Source organism: Rhinolophus sinicus, linkage group LG04 (genome assembly GCF_036562045.2).
Source record: "Rhinolophus sinicus isolate RSC01 linkage group LG04, ASM3656204v1, whole genome shotgun sequence".
NCBI classification, from domain to species: Eukaryota; Metazoa; Chordata; class Mammalia; order Chiroptera; family Rhinolophidae; genus Rhinolophus; species Rhinolophus sinicus.
Window position 1 is genome coordinate 185,082,589 of NC_133754.1, and position 21,282 is coordinate 185,103,870.

A 21,282-nucleotide genomic window follows, 5' to 3' on the forward strand; every position below is an offset into this window, starting at 1 on the left:
GGCTTCGCAAACTGCTGCCTGCAGTGTAAACACCTCCGCCTGCGGGCAGTGCGTGCCGGCTGCCTGTTCAGGGCCTGCGAGCGAAGAATGGGGTTCACATGTGCCAGTGGTTTCATTTCAGCTGGTTAAGTACCTACCTACGTGATTTTGCCCCTTGGCCCTGCAAAGCCTACAACATTCACTACCTGGCCCTTTAAGACGTCTGCCTTCCCCTGACACAGATGAACCATCTGGGGGGAAATTCCTCTGCCGGGGACCACAAGTTCCCTAGAAACAGTCACCTGAGTATTTCAGCATGAAGTGACCTCCAAAATCCAGTGCCCTAAAGGCGATCGCCAAGAGGTAACTATATACAAAGTAGCCACTGGCCACTGCTATTAAATAACAGTGACACCCTCTATGCAGCTGGAAAAGAAATAGCCAAACACGGAAATGGATGTCACGCACGTTCCCAGGGTAATGCATATCCTAAAGCCAATGGCAGGGATAGATATTGTTCTAAATTTGGAAATATCTGATGACAAAGCGAAGTTTCCTTCCCTTTTCTTACCCACACCCAGAACAACACCCCACATTTCTCATGAGAAAAATTCCTTCACATTCATGATTTCCATTTCCTACATCTGATCTTTAACAAAAAACCGACTATGAGAGCCCGAAATGTACAGAGATCTTCCAGTACCACGCTTGGCATACAGGAAGCCATCAGCTTTATTGTGATATCATATCCCAACATATAATCATTACATGTATTACTGTGTATTACACACTCTACAGGATAGATACAATATACAAAATGTATTGTATATACAGTGAATTGAACAGATTGTATTGCATAATGTTACATATATAAAATATATAATCACAATATGTATGCTGAATTGTTTTCTATTGTTATTATATACATAATTGTTTCATTGTTATATTACTATCCTACCACAGGAGACACACAGCCACAAACTAGCTGTGGGACAAGTTACTTCATTTCTCTTAAGCCTGTTTCTTCACTGGTAAAATTTAGAAGATTTTTACGGTTCCCTTCTAGCTCAAGGCTGTGATTCCATAAGCATGTTAAGTAACCTTTGCTTTGAAAACGTCTGCTTTTACCCGGACGCCTACTTATGTCACATCCAAACCCGGTTTGGAACCTCCTCGCCAACAAAGAGGCGGAGACGTCGTCTCTGTCCATCGCATTCACTCTAACACGCTGATGGTCTGCGCTTGCTCAGCCAAACCACCCTTGCAATAAGCTGTTTAATAGCAATATATTTCAACAGCAATTGAGTGGGTGCAGCCATCATGTACAAGCAGCTGGGGAAACGGTAACGACTCAGCCTTCAGCAGAAGTGGTAAAGAGGCAGGGTTGGGTCACTCGTCGCATTGGGACATCAGTCATGCTGCCTAACAGTAAGCGTTACACTAACAATGTTAATATCACCTCTGGGCTCCATCTGTCCCTTTCACGTAAGGAAACTAAAGTACTTAATAATCATTACTCCCTTGGAGGCAGAAGACCAAAGTTGTGGTGGTAAGCGGCTAGCCTTAAATACAGCCAGTCGCACGCCTCTTTTCTAAGAAACTCAGCACCTCAATGCAATTGAGCCAAGACTAACGCAAAGGACCATGGGAAAAAAAATTCTGGGGGGGAAAAAAAAGACAGCACTGAAAACGACTTCTGACTTTCCCATGCCCCTTCTCTGAGTCCTATGCCACCCGGTAACTCATCACTATAGCGTGAATGAACATAGTTTAAGTTTTACAAGAGAAACAATTTCCAAATGCTAGTGCTCAGCACCGAAGGGTTGTGGCTAACTGACACATTTAGGCATCGCGCAGAAGATGTTAACAGGTATATCCCTCTAGGAAAACAACACGGCAAGGACCTTAAAGCTGTGTTCCTGGATTGGGAACTTATCCTAAGGAAACCATCCAGTGGAATCACAATTATATATGACGAAAGCTATTTATAGTTGCCTTACCTATAACAGTGAAAAAGGGGAGATGCTTTCAATACCCAGCAGCAGGTAACTTGCTAAGTTATGGAACATCAATGCAATGGCCTTTCACAGTCACTATAGGAGCCGTGAAGACCACACAGAGGCATGAAGTCAAAGAAAAAAATTTGTACGTGATTATAACTATATGAAAAATATGCACGCACGTGCAGCCACTCTGGAAAATAGACAAGCGACAGCTAATACGTCTGCTCACTCACTATGTTTCAGGTTCTTTAGATTCAGACACTTAACATGCATTTTCTCCTTTGCATCTTGTCGATTTCTTCCAATTTTTTTCTTTCATAATGTAACATCTTTCCAATGAAAATCAAATATAATTTCTTCGTATGTAACCTAAAAATAACAACAATAATAAACACTCACTGGACACTTACTATGTGCCAGGCACGGTTCTAAGCATTTTTCAGCACCTCATGAGGTAGGTACTATTTAACGATGAGGAAACTGAGGCCCAGAAGCTAAGTAACTCACCGAAGACCAGCAAGCTAGGAAGACCAGCAAGGATTCCATGCTGTTAACCACTACGTAATTATGGGGAAAACATTTCAACACTACCGTACTCAGAATGGGAAAATGGGGTGTCCCGGTCAGTTGGCTACCCCACTTAGCTAGGACGAGCTCAGTTATGTCTGGTTCTGCAATGGTTGTTTTCAAAGAAATTCCACACCACGAAAAGCCCCTGTGACGCGGGCCAGCAAAACCGGGGCCGCTTGCAGACAAGCGAGCGGCCAGTCTGACAGCCACTGGTTCACAGCCCACAGGGGCACCTCTGAGGTCCTCTGCCACGTGATCCCTTCAATGGAGACAAGGAAACAGGTGGGACTACCCAAACGCACACCGCTAGCTAGGCCTGGGACAGAGCCAGGCCCACAAGCCTCGTCCAGGACCTGGCCCAGCCAGGCTTCCTTCCACGACGCAGTGTATGGTAAGAATTACTAGTATTCATGGAGCGCTTCCTGGATGCTAACGGCTGTCACCCCTTTACACAAATCATCTCTCTGATTCTTGCCACAGTCCTTCGAGGTGGGCGCTGGGATTAATCTCAGGTAGAGACCAGGACACAGGCTTGCAAGCGTGAAGCCGTGTGGGTCGCTCCACTCAGCAGGAAGGTGGGGACCCCGGGGTGGGGGGGGCTGGAGTACAGCACCCAGCCCGCACACTGTGGAGTGAGTACTGCCTGAGAGGCTGATACCAGACATGACGACAGGGCCAAACCAATGGAATAGAGACCAGAAAATGGATGGAGGCACAGGCCCGGCTGCAGCTTTGGCCAGAAAAGCCATGACACTGAGGACGTGGCATGCGGGGTCCGGCGGCCCCAGATGCTTCTTCGCCACCGAGCTTGCAGAGGCAAGTCTGAACACCTGGCCGACAGGGAATCCAAACAATTCTAAATCTGCCCCTGCAGCACAGGAACCAGGGAGCCTGGGGAAATTATGCAAATCCTTGGCTGTAGACCCCCCACCCACCCCAGCCAGCCAGTCTCCTTCCCTGTACTGCAAACCCCACACTTTTATTTTATAGTCAGCTCTTCCACTAGGGAGGTTAATATTGCTGGCTCACAGTCAACTGTGTACAAACATGCAAATCATTAGCATTTCCATTTACTAGGCTGGTATGGCCCGAGCTGCTGGGGTTTCTGAAGGAAGTAACCATTCAATTTACAATTACTGCTGCACTTTTTAATTCCCAAGGAAACTTCTGCCTGTGCTGTAACCCCCAAAGCCAAAACGACCACTGTAAGCAGCCTTCAAATTATTTCTGGGGCGGCCAGAGGGGGTGATAGTCTTCTCAGGTGTCTGGGTCAATGAATCAACTAAATGTTGACTGATGTTGGGTCCTTTTGTGAACCGATCTTTCGCAGTGTGAACAAGCATGAATAAATGTGCTCTCAGTGAATCCAGAATTGCCGTGGGCTAGAGGAAGGGGCACTTACTTCCATCCCCCACATCTCTACCTCAGGCAGAGAAAGGCACAGAGCGAGTACTTCCACGAGGAGACCAAGTGCCCCACACCTGCTGGTGAGGAGCACAGGACCAGGGGACTCCCTGCAGCGCTAGGCGGCTCTGATCCGGCAGCAAGCAGGTCGGTAAGAGCCAAGCCCCGTGCTGCGGGCTGTAGGTGAGCAGTAACACAGCTAAGACGCACGCTCGTCGGGAGGCCCCTGGCGAGAGGGCCGTGAGGGAACGAGGCCATGCGGGATGACACACTTCACTGTCCCAGGCGGACACAGGTTGGGTGCGGAGCTCTGGCAGGCGCGCTCAGACCCCGGCAGCCGCTGCCTGCCTCGTCCTGCTCCCGTGCTAGCTTTGCATGGCAGCCTGCTAGAACTTCACTAAGACAGACGACTCAGATTTATCAATCGTGCAAGTCCCCACTGCTGTCAAAACCAAAAGAAAAGCACTGTTTTTTCCTTAGGGGTTGGCTTCTGAGAGCTGCAAGAAAGACGAGGACTGTGAGAGTCAGAGTATAATGTTGGTCCTCAGACAGGGCACGTCCCGCACTGTTTAAATCATCAGAGACGTTTCTCTGCTGGGTGGAAAACGCTCTTTAGGGGCACAGCAGGCAGAGGGGGTGAGGTTCGTGTTTCTGCCACTTCAGTTTTTCAACTTTCCAGGTGTACGACTTAGCAACCGAAATGTGAGTGACCTAAAGGGCAGACAATGATTCCCTTTACGTTTCCCTTCAGATGGTGTTCTGCGCTTGACCTTCCTAAGCATGACCGGTCTGGCTCAGCCATTGCAGGCGACAGACTTGCTTGGGCAGCAGTCAGGGGCAGCTGGGGCCGTCCCAGCTGCCTGTAGCAAGTGCGCAGAGGACGTGCCCCTGCAGCAGACCCGGACAGCACGCTACCTGCCCTGGAGGCATCAGCCACCCACGTGTGGGGGCGGTCAGGGTGGATCCACTAACCCAGTTCCTGCACATGCTCTAACATAGCATTTCCACAGTGTAAACAACCTTTAGAGACAAAGACAGACAAACAGATACACTGTGAGGAACCAAAGGACACTCTTCTACTGCGGGCGCCTGGCAGGGCTTCCACAGGCTCAGGGGTGGGAGGCAAACTGCCGTCCCCGGGTCTCACCTCCGCAAACAAAGCCCTGCACTGGCCAAGGCCTCCTGCTCAGCGCTGGTCCTACAACAGCTCTCATTGAAATCACTGAACACAACCGAATAGAGTAACAAAATAAAACACAAAGCTTTCTTTACTTCTGCCTGTAGTTCCAGCTACTTGCAGTGGAAATTTGAAGCAGTTTGAACCCTTACCTATTCTCTCAAGGAAAACCAGAAACAATCCAAAAGTCAGTAAATATATTAAACTCCTGGTGCAGAGCGGTGCTGTGGGTCAGAACCAGTGCTGTTATGGTGGCTGGAGATGCCATCCCCCGTGGCGCTAAAGCAGCGTCGCATTCCGACTCACCTCTGTCCTGCCCATGTCTGCTAAGACGCATTCCTCCAAGAGGCACTGTACTATGAGGTCCTAAACAGCACCTGGTTTCTATTTATTTTTCAAAAAAAAAAAAAAAAGAGTAAAAGTGCATTAGAATACATAACAAACCTCATATAGCCATTACCTGGGTTCTAACCCTTGTTAAACTCATCCTATTTTGCTTCTCTGTATGTCCGCACATGAATGTATTTCCTCATTGACCGGAATCATTTTATTTATTTTGACCTGAATCATTTTAGAGTGAAATTATAGGCAGCATAACCGTTCACTCCTTAATACTTCAGCATGACTATCCAAAAAAGGACATGCTCCTGCATAACTCCTCACCATACCACAGGTAATAAAATACGCAATGGTCCCAAACGCTACCTACTACCCAGCTGATATTCACATTTCCCGAGCTGGCCCGTGTCCTCGCTGTCCTGTTCAGACCAGGATCGGATCAAGGACCACCAAGGGCACCTTTCTCAAAGTAATTTGTTGGACAATGACTGACTGATAGAAAGTCAGAGGGGCTGCCACTGGCCAGTCCATGAGCACCCCCACCTACATTTCCCTTTCAAAAAGAAAGTATTCATGCTGACCACAAAGACACCGACTGTTAACATGTCCATGCATTTCCTTCCAGTTTGTGTTTTCTGTCCACCAACACGCAGCCACACACGGCTGCGACCAGCCTAGCCTGCAACCAGGTCAAGTGCAACCTGCACTTCTTTTGCCAAGTGGAGGTAAAAGAGTCTGACAGTCTGACATGCCTCGTGGGTCTGCCAACTGCTGATGTGCCGGGTTAATAACAGTGAGAAAAGTCAGCTGAGGAACCGGAAGAGCAGGCTGCCCTGGGACACGGTTACAAGGCCCGCAGTTCCCAGAGCGCCGCAGCCCTGCTCTGGGGTCTCGCCGGCCTCCTGCCCCCCAAGCTGACACCAACACAAGCGCGACAGACACGGAGTCTGTGCTAATACCCACTGCTGCTCCACAGCACAAGCGTCCAGGACACAGACACACGAGGCTTTCTATACAAGGCACTTTGAACTCTTTGGAAGAAAAGGGTCTATGTATGTAAAAGCTATTAATGACATTCTGGAAACCAAACTGTCACAAAAGATTCAAACTCCTGGATATAAAACTTTTTATTTGGAATATTTTTTAAAACGAAAAATTTTCAACCAATAGCCACATGTTGCAGTGAATAAAAACCTCAACCTGAACTAAATAAATTCTCAGCCAAGCCACACCACCCTACTGAGATAGAAATCATTCGATTCCTTAGACCTCTCAGTTAATTTTCTTTAAACTATGTTGAAATGCAAGCCTTTCTAATCTGGAAGCTGTGTTTCTCTGAGCACTTTAGCTCTGGTTTTGAGCCAAAATACCCCAACCAAGGCCGCCGCCTCCCTTCCTCCTGGAGAGGAAGCTGAGAGCCTCTTACCTTGTCTCCAGGGGCACAGGTGGCTTCGTCTCAGGGGCTTCTGCTTTTCAACACTGTTGCCCATTCTAAAGCCAGAGGGTCACTGGGCCCGTCGAAGGCCAAGTGTCTCTGCTGAACAGCGACCAAGGACCGCGTCACCAGCTAAAAGGGGATTCATCCCGGGACATCCCAGCCACCGGGCAGCAAGCCCTGCAAACGCTTACAAGAAAAACTTGAATTCTACCCTGAAAGGTCTTTGCCTCCCGCCTTTCAAACTTGTTCAGCTCCAGAGGAGGAAATCAGAAGAAAAGGCTGCCGTCACCCTACCGGTGGGTCTCAGTAATGGTCTATATTAAGCTCTTTCCTCGGCCCTCCTTCCACACAATTACTCATCGGAGGGCAGCCGCCACCAAGAATGAACTGTATTTCCAAACACTTTCAGTACTGCTCTTCCTTGGGGGAGGAGTGGGGAATCAGGTGATCAAAAAGCTGAAAGTTCAAAATGGACCAGTTCTGGGTGTGCTGCGAGAAACACTGTCACAGACTCTAATGTCACACCTTCTCTTTAAGGTTCTCACTCTCAGACCCGTGTGCATCAGAAAAGAGTTCCCTCCAAGAACACACACTGATGTCATTGTTAGTACTGTTGTTTCCCAGGGAAAACAAGCAAACATCACAATGCAAGCTAAACCTCAGTTTCCAAAGGCGAAGGGACAAGAGGACAAACACAGCTAAGGGTTTATAACCTCAAGCTCCAATCTTCCACTCCAGCTGGAAAATAAATAACTTTTGTGGAGAAAGTGGCGTACCACCTAAACTGTGAACAATAGGTTTCCTGGGACAAAAGAAGGGTGTGAAATCATACACCTTTTAGTAAAAAGGAAGAAAATGTCAAGGTAGATGGAAAGCTGTCCTTGACTTCCATCCCTGAGTGTGAGGTCAGAAAAGCCCGTAGAGAATGCCCCAGAGGCCCAACCACCTGGTTCAAGTCCCAGCTCTGCCACTTGCTTTACCAACTGAACACAGGAGTCTCAGTTTCCTCATCTGTCAAATGGGCATAATTCAGGCCCAGCTCCTCAGCTGTAATGAGGATCAAATAAAAGAAAACGTTTATGGAAGTGCTTACATGCTGCCCGACGCTTAGGAATCCTTTGGTAAACATTTACCGTCAAAACTTTTATAATCTTAGACTGTGGAACTGTATTAGCTCAGAAAGCCGATTTCTGGCTTCAGTCAATCTAGCCAAAGGCACACAAAGGGAATTCCGTTCTATTGGGGTCCGATGGTACAATATAGGAACAAATTCTAGAACTAGAGTAAAATTTGAAGACAATATTCCCCAAAGACCCACAGAGAGACTGGCTTGAAGCGACACGACTGCTCAGCGTGTTGTCACACGTGCCAGGCCCACAGCCATCACGGGACCTGCCCTGCTTGTCCTGAGGAGAGAGAAATAATCTTGCAGGGGCCTGAAAATGAACGAGGCCAAATCCAAATCTCCGCATGCACTTAAGGCCTCACCTTTTGATTTACAATAACACAGAAACCACATTTACAAAGACAGAGCCCAGATTCCTAACTTGGGGAAGCAGAGCACATGTCTATTTCACTCCTCCGGTGAAGGGGCAGGAAAGCCAGCAGATGCGTGAGGGCCACTGCCAGCCCCCCCCTCCCTCACCGCAGTGCCGAGCTCTTAAATCCAACTGCAACCACGAACAGCAAAGATCAAAGGCCTAAAGCCCCACCACACCAGAGGGGGCCACAGAAACATAACAGCTGGTACAACGTCCAATTTCAACTCAGCGCCCCCCATCCACAAGCACCCACCCTTTGGATACAGTCAGAAGATACTTCAGTCTCCTTCTAAGCACTATAACAATTTTCCTTCAGCAAGTTTCCCACGCCAGATATGACATCCCATCTCATTTCTTCCATAAGACACAAAGTTCAGTATATTTGCAAAAGCACAATAGATCAGAAAGCCTCTACTTACAAACCTGCATCTTAACGGCTCCTTTCACCTAAAGAAAGTTCTAACTTAGGAACACTTGGCAATGACTTACCAAATGCTCGGCACAGACGCCGCCCAGGGCTAGCAGAATACCGGCACACAGTAGGTGCTTAATAACTCTCTGCTGAACAAACAAATGGGTGGATAAATGAGAATTCTCTCTCTCTCTCTCTCTCTCTCTCTCTGTCTCTGACACACACACACACACACACACACACACACACACACACACACTCAGTTACCCTGACCCCCTAGAATGCGTTAACCAGACTTTTTAATTCATAAATAAACTCTCCTCTCGGCAAGAGCCAGGCATTGGTCTGCGGAGCCCTGTTTCATCCCCCTCCCCAGCCCTCAGCTCAGGCTGTTCCGCGGCCTTGGAGGCTCACCTGTACCTTTTTCCCCCGTTAGCCTGTAAAGCCCCTGAGGTCAGGAACCATGTTTGGGTCAGCGCCTCATAGGCCCGGGCACACACAGCTGGGGAAGCGGGGTTCCGGGCCAGGCCTGCCATTTCTTAGCTGGGGGCGCCCACATTCCTAACTGTTTCCATGAGAAAATGCATCCCAGCTAATTTACCAATGAACCTTCCAAACAAAGGAGAAATTTCCTTGAGAGAACAGCTTTGAAAGGAGGACCCCATGGTCCAGCCGCTTCTCAGGCGATCCTGGCCTCCCAAAATGATTCAAATGTGTACTGGTTGGGGGTGAGGAAGACCCACAGAACAGCCTGTTCTGAAGAAAGCCTCACCGATTCCCAGTGTGGAAAATGTCTTTCAGAGTCATCCCCAAAGGTGAACACGCTCACAGTCCCCAGGGGGCAGGGAGACCCTGGGACAACGCTCTCACGACTGATACAACGCACGCCCGTGTCCCCCACAGATGCTTCCAGGATGCTGTGACATGTGTACTACTTTCAATCAGCCTGTATTTGACCGCGATGTCACGTTCCCCCTGGAGGCATCACTGTCACAAGCCCCAAATGACGAACTCACAGAACGGTGGTGGGGCCTCAGGAGACAGACGGGCACGGTCGCCTTCTCCAGCAACCCCGCCCCCTTGCACGGATGGCATGGGGGCGTCAAGGCCACAACACACTTAGAATTCTTCTCCTCGGCTAGGAATCTGCGAGCCGCTTGCTTGTGACCAGAGGACGTAGGAGAGCAGTGGGAAGGTGCTGGCTTTCAAGGGCGGCTACCCTGGGTGGAATCTCCATGCGGCACGTCCCAGCAGGGCACCTTTGGGACAGGAGCTGAACTTCCGGGACCTGACTTGCACCTGGGTAAAACGTGCACTGCTCTGCCTCCTACTTCACAGGGCAGTTTAAAGGTTAATTGTGATGTTTAAAAAGCGCTCTCACACAGCAGATACTGGTAAAAGCATAGCTACTGTTGCTATTTATTATTATTTCATTATATATGAACATCCAATGGTAGATACAATAAAGAAAAATCTTTACCCTTGCAAGGGATTTCCCCCCCCACATCACAGTAAGAGCCACTGCAACGTTCCGGCAAATAGCTCATTCCCTCCGTGCAGATAAAACACAATTGCACTTGCAGCGCGGTAATACTTTGACTGTGGAAAGTGATGTATAGCGGGGGTAACACTGTGGCTGCCGGCGTCTGGAACATTTTACGGAGAGCCCTCTCCTCCACGCAAGACACTGCTGGCTTCACCAGAAACTGAGTCAGGGAGCCCTGCGAGGCGCAGCTCACTTCTTGGGGCAGATTAAGACAGAAATGAGGGCTCAGATCCCCGTAATGTGTCCGCAGACCCCAGAGGGCTCTCCGGCCGTGCCCAGTAGCTGACACAGGCTCTGTGCGTTGAATTTGTCTGCTGGGAGGAAAGTCTGATGTTGGTCACTTCCCCTCCAGAGAAAAGCACAACAATACGAGGAAGCGCCAAGCACTGTGGGAATGTTCCAAGTGGGAGCTCCAGCCCAGTCCAGAACATAAACAAAGGAGAACCAGCCTGGAGGTCAGGCCCAGCAGAGCAGAGGCAGAGAGTCGGGGCCAGTCTTCTGACACCGAAAAGACCCTGCTTTGAAGTGACTTCCCTGGCCAGCCCCGGAGGAAATCATCGAAGGCAAAGGCACCTCTCCCACAGTGAGCGTGTCACAGGAAGCACAGACGGGGCTTCTCTAGGACACACTCACAGACGCACTTATGAGTCTCGGAATGTCACGGCTGCGGCAAGTACGATTTAAACACGCACAAGAATCACTCAGTTACCCCCGTGATCAGGCGAGGGGAGCACGTCTAGCAGGGTGACCTCATCTAATCTGGGGGTCAGGCAAGGGTGAGGCTCGAGGGACGCTGACCAAGGAGGTGACCAAGCGAAGGGGTGAAGAGCATTCTGGGCGGGAGCAGCATGTGCAAAGGCCCTGCGTAGCTGGACATCCGTGAATGGGGGCGGTGGGGCCGACGGGGGCAGGGCCTGGAGGCCAGGCCTCGTCTCATGGGCATCGGGGGCTCCTCCCGCGCTGGCCAAACCGCGTGTGTTCGTTCTTCCAAGAAGTCCGTGGCGTTTGATCCAAGTTTCAAAGAGTTCCGAAAGGTTAAGAACCACAGAGGCTAGTCCAACCCTCTCGCTCTGAAATGAGGAAACTGAAGCCCAGGGAGGGAAAGACATCTCCCCAAGGCTCCACACAGGCCAGAGAACCCACACACTGACTCCCGGTCTGGTGTTTTTCCACAGCTCGTTTTCCTCTGGCAGGGGTGTGTCAACAACAACAACGAGCTCCTCCTCCCTGAATATTGACACTGTGGCCCAAACAAGGCAGCTCTGTTTCCCTGGCCAGGTAGGCCCAGAAGGGACACTCCACAGAAACAACTGTGAGGTCAGCCAGTCAGTCTTTCTTGGGGTCTAACCTCACCTGCACCTTATGGGGCTCAGATAAACCAGCCCCTCAAATTCCAAGGCAGCCCCATGAGACAGTGTCTGGGTTTTTGGGGACTAGAGGCCAAGGCTGGTCCCCTCACTAAAGGAAGGCCACACCAGGCAGAGCCCTCGCTGCTAAGTCAGCATGCAGCCTTCTGAAGAAGCTATTTATTTGTTGTTCTTTTCAAAGTCAGCACTGGCCAAGACCTAAATCTAGCCTGCAGACATGAGAGGGAGAAAGCCCGTGCCTCTAATTTTATCAATTCCACCTGGAATTGAGAGACAGGAACTATTTTTTTTAAGTGAACAAAAATAGTGATTTTCTCCTCTGCCACATATTTCATGATATTCAGATTCCTCGCGGGAATGTCTAAATATGTGTGGCAAACACTTAAACTTTTGATGCTTCCTGGAAGACCTACAGGGGGACGGCTCCAGTGCCGGGACCGGCATTCGAGGCCTTTGGGAGTCTAGCCCCCCAAGCGACCTTTCCCACCTTCCCTCCCCACATTCCCCACTCAGGGGCCTTTTCTTGGGCCAGACTCGATACCATGCCCAAGCCCACTCCTGCCTGCCTGCCTGCCTGCATCTCACCTCCCTCCTCTCCAGCTAAGCAACGGTCCAGCAGACTCTATGGGCAACCATCAAGGGGCCCCGCAATCTCTACTCTGCTGGGGCCACGACAGTGTCCGAAGAGTAGGCCCTCGCTGGGGAAAGGCTCCCACCCCTCGCACCCACCCCCAGCGCCTCCAGGATGTTGCCTCCTGCGCTTTACAGCTCCTACCCTCCAGAGACCCTCACCCAACCTGACTAAGCAACTGACGAATTATGGCCTCTAACTAGCTGTGCTGTCCGAGCTTCCTAGGACGCACACCCCTCTCCGTTAGGAGGCTGAGCCCACAGCCAATGTGTGCTTTCATCCACGCACAGTGAGCTCCAACGCTGTGCCAGGTCCCCTTCCGGGCTCTGGTGAAACAGCAGCTGACAAGGAGCTTACTGCCTAACAAGGGTGAAGATCATATAAAAGGAGCAAGTAAACACCGCGTTAAAAACAAAACAAAAGGCTGGGGCTAGGGGACAGTGTGGAGAGAAAAGTGCTGCCAGTGCTACTTGGGGCCATGGTTAGAGACGGCCTCCCTGGGGTGCCGTGTGAAGAGAGACCCGAAAGGAGTCAGGGGGCTACACGCACCCAGAACAGCTCGTCCCCACTTAGGACCTAAGGGCTCCCCACACGTGAACTCACGACCCTACACCGCTCCGTTCTGTCAATGAGAAAACTGATTTTTAAGAGCAGGAGGGGTGAGCGACTTCCCCACGGTCACACACACCAGTAAGCAGCGGGAGGGGGCCTAGCTGAACCCAGGCTCCTGACGACGGCTCTCAGAGACGTACTGCTACAGCACCCGGGGAATGACCGTTCCAGGTAGAGGGAAGGCAGGGGTGCCCCTGAATATTCCAAGGACACCTGGAGGAGAAGCTCAAAAGCCCGTGTGGCTGACAGACAGCAGCCGGGGACAGTGGTAAGAACGAGGCAGGGTCAGAGTACAGGGTGCCTGCCACAGGCCACGGGGAAGACTGGATTTTATTCCCCATGTAACGGAAAACCACTTGGATGATTTTGAACAGGTCTAATTTGATCTAATTCACACACTGGGGGTTGAATGAAGACTACGCAATTTTGAGGCAAGAATGAAAACCAAGAAGCCAGCAAGGAGGGTACCGTGAGGTCCGGGGACGATGGCAGTGGCCTGGAGGAAGTGTCAGCAGAGGCACTGACAGTGATCGAAGTCCGGCTATATCTGAGGACTTACTGATGGATCGGATGTGGGCTGTGAGAGCAGTCGGGGGTGATTCCAGGGTTTCCGAGCCTGAACATCTAGGTCAAAACGGCATTATTTTCGGTGATGCGGAGCCAGGCAGGCAGGGGCGAGGGGGAGAACCACGGCACGTGTGAACGCTCACGACCTCACGTGGAGGTGTGCGTGGGCAGTCCTTGGCGCCGGGGCGAGTTCAGGGCCTTACTACACATCTGGGGATGGCCAGTATTTAGACGGCATTTCAAGACAAGGGACTAGACCACCTAGGAAGAGATCAGAGGACTCAGCCGTAGGACGTCCCAACGTTGAGAGAGTTTGGAAGAGAGAGAGGATGCAGAAAAGGCGGGCTGAGGTGGATGTGTCCACACATTACGAGAACACTCACACGTGAGGACAATTCAGAAGATGCTTGTAAACATTTACCACCATGTTTTCAAAGTACTAAAGTGAATACTGTACAACTTGAAACAATTTAAATTTTAGACTTTGGTCTTCAAGTTCTAAATGCTAAGTTTTAAAATGTCCTGCTAGAGGCCGGCCCGGTGGCTCAGGCAGTTGGAGCTCCATGCTCCTAACTCCTAAGGCTGACAGTTCGATTCCCACATGGGCCAGTGGGCTCTCAACCACAAGGTTGCCGGTTCGACTCCCGCAAGGGATGGTGGTCTCCGCCCCCTGCAACTAAGATTGAACACGGCACCTTGAGCTGAGCTGCCTCCCGGATGGCTCAGAGGGTTGGAGCGTGTCTTCTCAACCACAAGGTTGCTGGTTTGACTCCTGCAAGGGATGGTGGGCTGTGCCCCCTGCAACTAACAACAGCAACTGGACTGGGAGCTGAGCTGCGCCCTCCACAACTAAGACTGAAAGGACAACAACTTGACTTGGAAAAAAGGCCTGGAAGTACACACTGTTCCCCAATAAAGTCCTATTCCCCTTCCTGAGGAAAAATCTAAAAAAAAAAAAAAAGTTAAAAAAAAAATAAAACGTCCTGCTAATCGTGATGGCTGATACATCAACCTAATTAATTAGCTAATATCCCAAGGCACAATATGCATTTAGTTTCCGCTTCATCAGAGAGTTTTCTCCACAACTGCTCCTCTTCCGGCCGCCTTCCTGTCCGAGCTAATTAAGCAGGCCGCTGCCTCCCCTCATCTGGATCATGCTGCTCCCACGAGCACTGGCAGCAGAAGTGACAACACCGTCCTTCTCTTCTCACTCCCGTGGGCTTGTTTTCACATCGTCTTTAGTCTGAGGGCCACTGAACCACTTCAGGAGGGTTTGCTTCAGTTCTGGGGAGCGGCTTCAGCCCAGCTCCCCCACACGCCAGCTTTGCCACTCACATGAACCCTCTGGGCCTACTCTTGTCCTTGTCACATGAGGCCACTGTCACCTGGGTGCGGTGCTGATGAGCCTCAGTCTGAGCAGCAGGGCTGCTGGCTGCAGGGCACGAAGCTGTGTTTACACCCTCCCTGCTACCACCCCTCCTCCCGCTCCGCCCCTCCAAGGGCTACTTTGTAGGGCAAGCCCTAGGCTCCGCTGCACACGTTACCCCCCACCCCACTCGCCCACCCCACCTGTAGCAGCGGCACCTGGGAACTTGTTGGAAATGCCAATTCTCAGCCCAAGCCCAGACTCCTGAGTCAGAAGCGGGTGCCAAGCTTGAGACCCACTGGAGAAGGCGGGCGGCATCTGGGCTACCCAGCAGGTCCTCAGGACACGGGCCACCTGGCCCCAGATGACCCTGCCATCAATCCTGCTAACACAACAGGCTGCAAGTTACCAATCTGTCATACACACAAAGCTCCCTAACCTGTCTTTCCGGCTGTTTTTTCTAAACATCAACTATATCCCTTGAATAAAAAAGAAACTTCTTACAAAAATTCGACCCTCATCCACACTTTTTTCTATAGCAACAAGAAAAACAAAATCTCTGTCCCACTTAACCCAGACTAGAGTTCCTATATAATTAATTGTTTTTCCAACTTTCTCTATAAGACGTGACACAAACACTCATCTCCTTTCCAGCCATTTCAAGGAAAATGAATTTAAGATCAGGTTAATTTCTATGCTAAGGAAAACAACGTTTGATCCTAAGGAAAAACTTGGTTGTTGTATGTATGTTTATTGTTGTTTAAACCAAACTGTCCCAGATTTTGATGCTTCCATGAGCTGAGTGAGCAGAGCACACAGAGTGGCAGATGCCCACAGGGGAATGGGACCAAACCCACACTCGGGGCCCCCTGCGGCCTCTGTGGGCTGGGCCTGCGCTGGGCAGGCCGCACAGTCCTGAGTTAGCTCTCCCGGCAAAGCGAGACTCTCACCAACATGAATTTGTGGAACTCGGTAGTTGTACACGATCCCTCCCTCGGTGTTTTCTCATCCAAACCAAGGCACTTGTGAGAGTGACGGGCAGGGCGCTATTAGCAATGATGCCACGCCTGCAGGAGAAAGCTGGGCTGCGTGATTATCACCCCACCTGTCAGTCTATGTATGAACAGTGGTCCTCAAAATAATTCTCCTCTGGGGTCCAGACATGCAGCTGAGGCTAGCACAGAGCTCCGTTAGAAGCCAAACTCCAGAGTCGGGCTCTACAATACAATCAAAGGCCGGGCCCCGCTTGGGGGAGACAGCTCAGGCACATCGCAGCGAGCACCACGAGAGCAGGAGCATTGGCTCATTGGTCCCCATGTCCCCAGCACCTCCCGCCGCCAACCGCACACAGCAGGTGCTCAAGAAACCAGCTGGAAGAATGAATCCACGTTTCATACTGTAGTCCCTGATGCTAAGATGCGTATTTCTTCAGTTTAACTTCTGGAAGCAGTGTATATCCACCTTGCTAATGTATTCCATTTTCTTTGTTTCCTGAGAAGTATTAAATCAATAACATGTCTTACATGTGTGGGTGCCATGGTATCAAAAAAACAAAACAAAACAAAACAGTAACCGCCTACCATCCCAGATTCATAGAGGGGTGGTAATGACACTCCCGGGACAATCTCGACCAGGCAGGGCCGTCTGCTCGCTCGGCCTGTAAATCTTGAGAGAAAGCCTTGATCTTGCTTCTCCAGAGATCAACCTCTCCGCCCCTCCCCCATGTCAATGATACCTTCTCATGAACGTGGCCATAGCCTGGAACCCTGCCAAGCAGTGCTGGAGTAAATGCCACCTGTGACGTCAGCTCTGAGTGAGTGCTGACGGTGGGGTCTAGGCAGTCTCCCCCGGAAGCCCAAGGACTCACAGTCTTCATTAACAGCTGCCACGCACCAAGCACCCCCTCGGTGCCAAGCTGCAGCACTCCTGGCACTGATCTCTGGAGACGGATACAGGCCGGAAGCAAAGGCTGCCAGAGGGCAGCGCTGGGCAGTCCCCTCTGTGAGGGTCCTTGACGGGGCCCAGCACAGCCGAGAAGCTGGGGTCCAAGGTCAATTCGGTGGATTTGGGATCCACCCTGCTTAAAGCTTCCCGCCCCACAGCAGCCAATAGGCGCCCTCGAGGGACGTGCTTAATGACAAGAGTGACTTCATTCAAGGAGGCGCTAAGTATGGTGTCCCATCATCACACTTGTGACCCATCTGCAGCGCCCCCAGCATAATTAACTAAACCAGAGGTCATTTTACCACAAGCATCAGTGCCCGGTAATAGCTGCCATGTGCCATTATGTTCTTACTGTTTTAATATACGAGTAGTTTATTGTATTAAGATATGTAAGATTAAATGATTATGTAAATATTGAAAAATGTTATCCATGGTACATTTTTACAAATCGTGGTAAAATACACATAACATAACATTTACCATGTTAACCATTTTCAGTGCACAGTTCAGTGGTAGTAAGTACCTCCAGACTGTTGTGTTACTGTCACTGCCATCCAACCACAGAACTCTCCGTCTTGCAAAACGGAACTTAAACATTAATTAAACGTTAAACAATGATTCCCCATTCTCCCTTCCCTCAGCCCCTGGCAAGCGCCACGCTACTTACTTCTGTCCCTGTGGTTTTGATTACTCTTAGGTATCTCATGCCAGAGCAGTGCCGTGTTTGTCCTTGGGTGGCTGGCATATTTCACTTGTGATAATGTCCTCGAGGTCCCCCCAGGCTGTGGCAGGTGGCAGGCTTTCCTTCCTTCCTAAGGCTGGAGAACACTCATTGTACTCGTGTGTACGGACCACAATTTCTCTACCCATCACCCATCAATGGACACCTGGGTTGCTTCCACTTTCTGGCCACTGTGACTAATGCTGCCATGAACTTGAGTGCACAAATAAATATCTGTTTGAGTCCCTGCTTTCATTTCTCTTTGGTGTGTACTCAGAAGTAGAATTGCTGCATCATGTGGTAGATCTGTTTTTAATTTTCTGAGGAACCGCCATACCGTTTTCCATAGTGGCGGCACCATTTTCCATTCCTACCAACAGTGCACAAGGGCTCCAATTTCTACCCGTCCTCTCTAACACTTGTCATTTTCTGTGTGTGTGTTTAAGTAGCCACCAATGGGTGTGAGGCAGGATCTCCCTGTGGTTCTGATTTGCATTTCCCTAACGACTACTGATGTTGGGCATTGTTTCATGTGTTTATTGGCCATTTGTGTGTCTTCTCTGGAGATGTCTAGTCAAGTTTTTACGCTGGGCTGTTTTTGTTGGTCAAATGCCATCTTTATCCATTTCCAAGAAACAGCGCTAGTTAACCAAGGTCAAATTCTATGCAGATAAACGTGATTATGTCCACATAGTGAAATACCACTCAGCTATGAAAAGGAACAAACTGCCAATAGGAAAACAACAACTTCGTGGATCTCAGGGGCAGCGTCCTGAGAAAAAGAGGCCCATTTCCACAAGTTGCACACTCTATGACATTCTGGAAAAGGCAAAACTATAGGAATGGAAAACAGATTAATGCTTGCCAGGAGCCAGGGGTGGGGAAAGGGTCTGACTACCAAGGGATAGCAAGTTTTTTCCCCCCTGGGGTGATGGACTCGGTCTCAGTCCTGACTGTGGTAGTGGTTACACAAATCTACAGCTGAGTTAAAATTCAGAGAACTGTACAGCCAAAAAAGGGTCAGTTTTACTGTAGGTACGTTTTTAAAGATTCCCATGCAGAAGGGGAAAGGCTTCTCCTTGGATTCACACAGGCACTATGCTAAGCAGTTGATAAACATCGTCTCATGAAATCCTTATAAAGCTCCAGGAATGTATAATTATTGGCTGTCACTTGAACCCAAGTCTAAATGAATCAGGAGAAACTAAATCCTGATCATTTCAGATACCTAAGATTCCATCTGAGCTTTCCAAGACGTGGGGTGTTTGCAAATTATTATTTATCACACAGTAGCAGGAATTCAGAGTTGGTAGAACCATAGAGACACATAAATGCATCTTTCTCCCTGGGGACAGAGTCCCAGGAGCTTCCAGCAGATCCTACGAAGCCCTCAGGCTCTTGAAAGCGCTCAGGAACACTGCTCCAGGTTCCAGGCCCAGGGAGGGACGGGGCACGGCCTCAGAGGACACAGTGGGTCTGGGGCGGTGCCAGACACTCGAGCCAGCTCGCTCTCCATCGCCCAAAGGTGCCACAGTTCCGAGCGTTCTTGGCGACAGACTCACATGTGCCCCAGGGTGAGCTCAGTCCAGGGCACTGCACCCCCCAAGCTGGGACCATGGAACTTTGGACTCGGCCACACGGGGCTGAAACGCAGTCTGGCTCCCAGGCCCAATTCCCATCTCGGTCAAATCTGAAAAGTGCACTCTACAACCTTGCACGTTTAGGGTAATTAATAGAGACAGCTCCTCGCGAGCAGGGGAAAAAAAAGGATAGATCATGCAAGAAAGAAAGCATGCTTTTGATCTGCGCTTTTGGTTTTCTGATGAGCTCAGAGAATATTTGTAAGGTGCTGTGGACAAGCTGAGGCAGAAGCACAAATTAGTGTTGTTATGCTAATTAAGTGAGAGGTTCTGTAGCTCCAGGACCAAATGATTAAAGGAAATGAAAAAGGTTGACTGGGCTTTGGTCTCTGTGTAAACAGCCCTGTGTTTTGAGCTACTCTGTTTCCCCGAAAATAAGACCTAGCCGGACAATCAGCTCTACTGCGTCTTTTGCAGCAAAAATTAATATGAGACCCGGTCTTATTTTACTATAAGATCGGGTTTCATATAACATAAGACCAGGGTCTCATATTAATTTTTGCTCCAAAAGGCGCATTACAGCTCAGCTGACTCTCCAGCTAGGTCTTATTTTCGGGGAAACACGGTAGCTGCACTGACAAACTTGCAGAGACTACACACATTTACTTTCAAACAGCAGAGAAGCCCATGAGAGCACAGGTTAAGGAAGATTCAGAACAATGCGTTAGGGTTTCTGAATTTATCTTAACATTAATCATGGGGGGAAAATAAAGGGTCTAAAATCACCCCACTTGTGGCGTCCCACACACTTTGTAAGCTACTTATACGCGAGGACCTTGAATGGCTGCTGGTTTGTTAAGTGTCCCAGGGCAAAAGCCGCGTACTGTGGTCATTTCACCTTCAGTGCTGAACAAAGACGGCGCACTAATCCTGAGAGGCACCTCTGCAAAGAGGAACTGAGGCGGTATCTCTTGGGATGGAGCAAAAATACACCTGTCAGCGACCAGCTCTGCTCTGGCTCTGAGACATGCCGCCACCATGAGCACAGGCCATTGCCTTCAGACAGACTTAAAAAGAATATTTCAGGACTGTCCTCCCGCTACCTCCACACGCTGGGGCCACATGTGCAGCTGAAATGAAATGCCATTCTCTTCCCATAAATGATCTCTGTGGAGGTTCACTATTTAGTTGCAAAAATCCATTCCCTGGAATTCCACTTTCTCAAATGTAAGAGAGAGAGACCTGAAAGGAAATACAGTTGACCCTTGAACAACACAGGGGTTAGGGGCATGGACTCCCCACCCTGTATAATCGAAAATCCGAGCGTAACAGTATACTGACTGCAAAAACTTAACTACTAATAGCCGACTGCTGACCAGAAGCATCACCAATAACATGAAGTCAATTAACACACATTTTGAATGTTATATGTACTCTACACTGTATTCTTACAATAAAGTAAGCTAGAGAAAAGGCTATTAGGAAAATCATAAGAGAAAATACAGTGACAGTACAGTCATGTGACGCCTCATGACATTTCGGTCAATGACAAACCGCACAGACAACGCTGGTGTCCCACACAGCCTGGGTGTGTAGTGCTCCAGACCAGCTAGGTTTGCGAAAGCACACTCTGTGATGGTTGCACTACGACAAAATCACCTAACAACACATCCCTCACACATCTCCATCTTTAGGTGGCGCATGACTACATTTATTGAAAAAAATCCTGCAAAAAGAAAAATCTGCATATATGACATGGTATGATAAAAAAAATACGGTGAATATTTAAATTAAAAACTTTATTACAGTAAAATACACACTGCCATTATTCCCCCTCAAAATACTCCCCCCCCCACTTCGAACACATTTATCCTATTGTTTGTGCCACTTTTGGTAGCAGTTCTGGAAGTCCTCTTTCGTGAGTGTCTTCAGTTGCGCTGTTGTGGCTGCCTCGATGTCCTGAATCATTTTGACTTTGGGGAGGAGCCAGAGGTCGCCCGGTGCCAGATCTGGTGAATAAGGTGGATGAGGACACACTGTAATGTTTGTATCTGACAGAAATTGCTGTACCAGAAGTGAAGTGTC

The 21,282-nt window shown here is 49.5% G+C and overlaps 1 protein-coding gene across 12 annotated transcripts in view; it reads right to left on the reverse strand.

Moving 5' to 3' along the window:
* The window catches only part of RAPGEF1 (Rap guanine nucleotide exchange factor 1), a 133,219-nt gene that overhangs the window by 102,280 nt on the left and 9,657 nt on the right, over positions 1-21,282 (reverse strand). Inside the window, exon 2 of one of the 12 annotated variants that reach the window (XM_074331226.1) lies at positions 5,440-5,517. The exons of 5 other annotated variants lie outside the window; for them this stretch is intronic. In XM_074331226.1, coding sequence (XP_074187327.1) covers positions 5,440-5,517 — 78 coding nt within the window. Of the gene's footprint in view, positions 1-5,439; positions 5,518-6,898; positions 7,113-21,282 lie in introns of those variants that run through there. 6 more of the 12 variants (XM_019728883.2, XM_019728889.2, XM_019728886.2 and 3 more) reach the window with 6 other exon arrangements.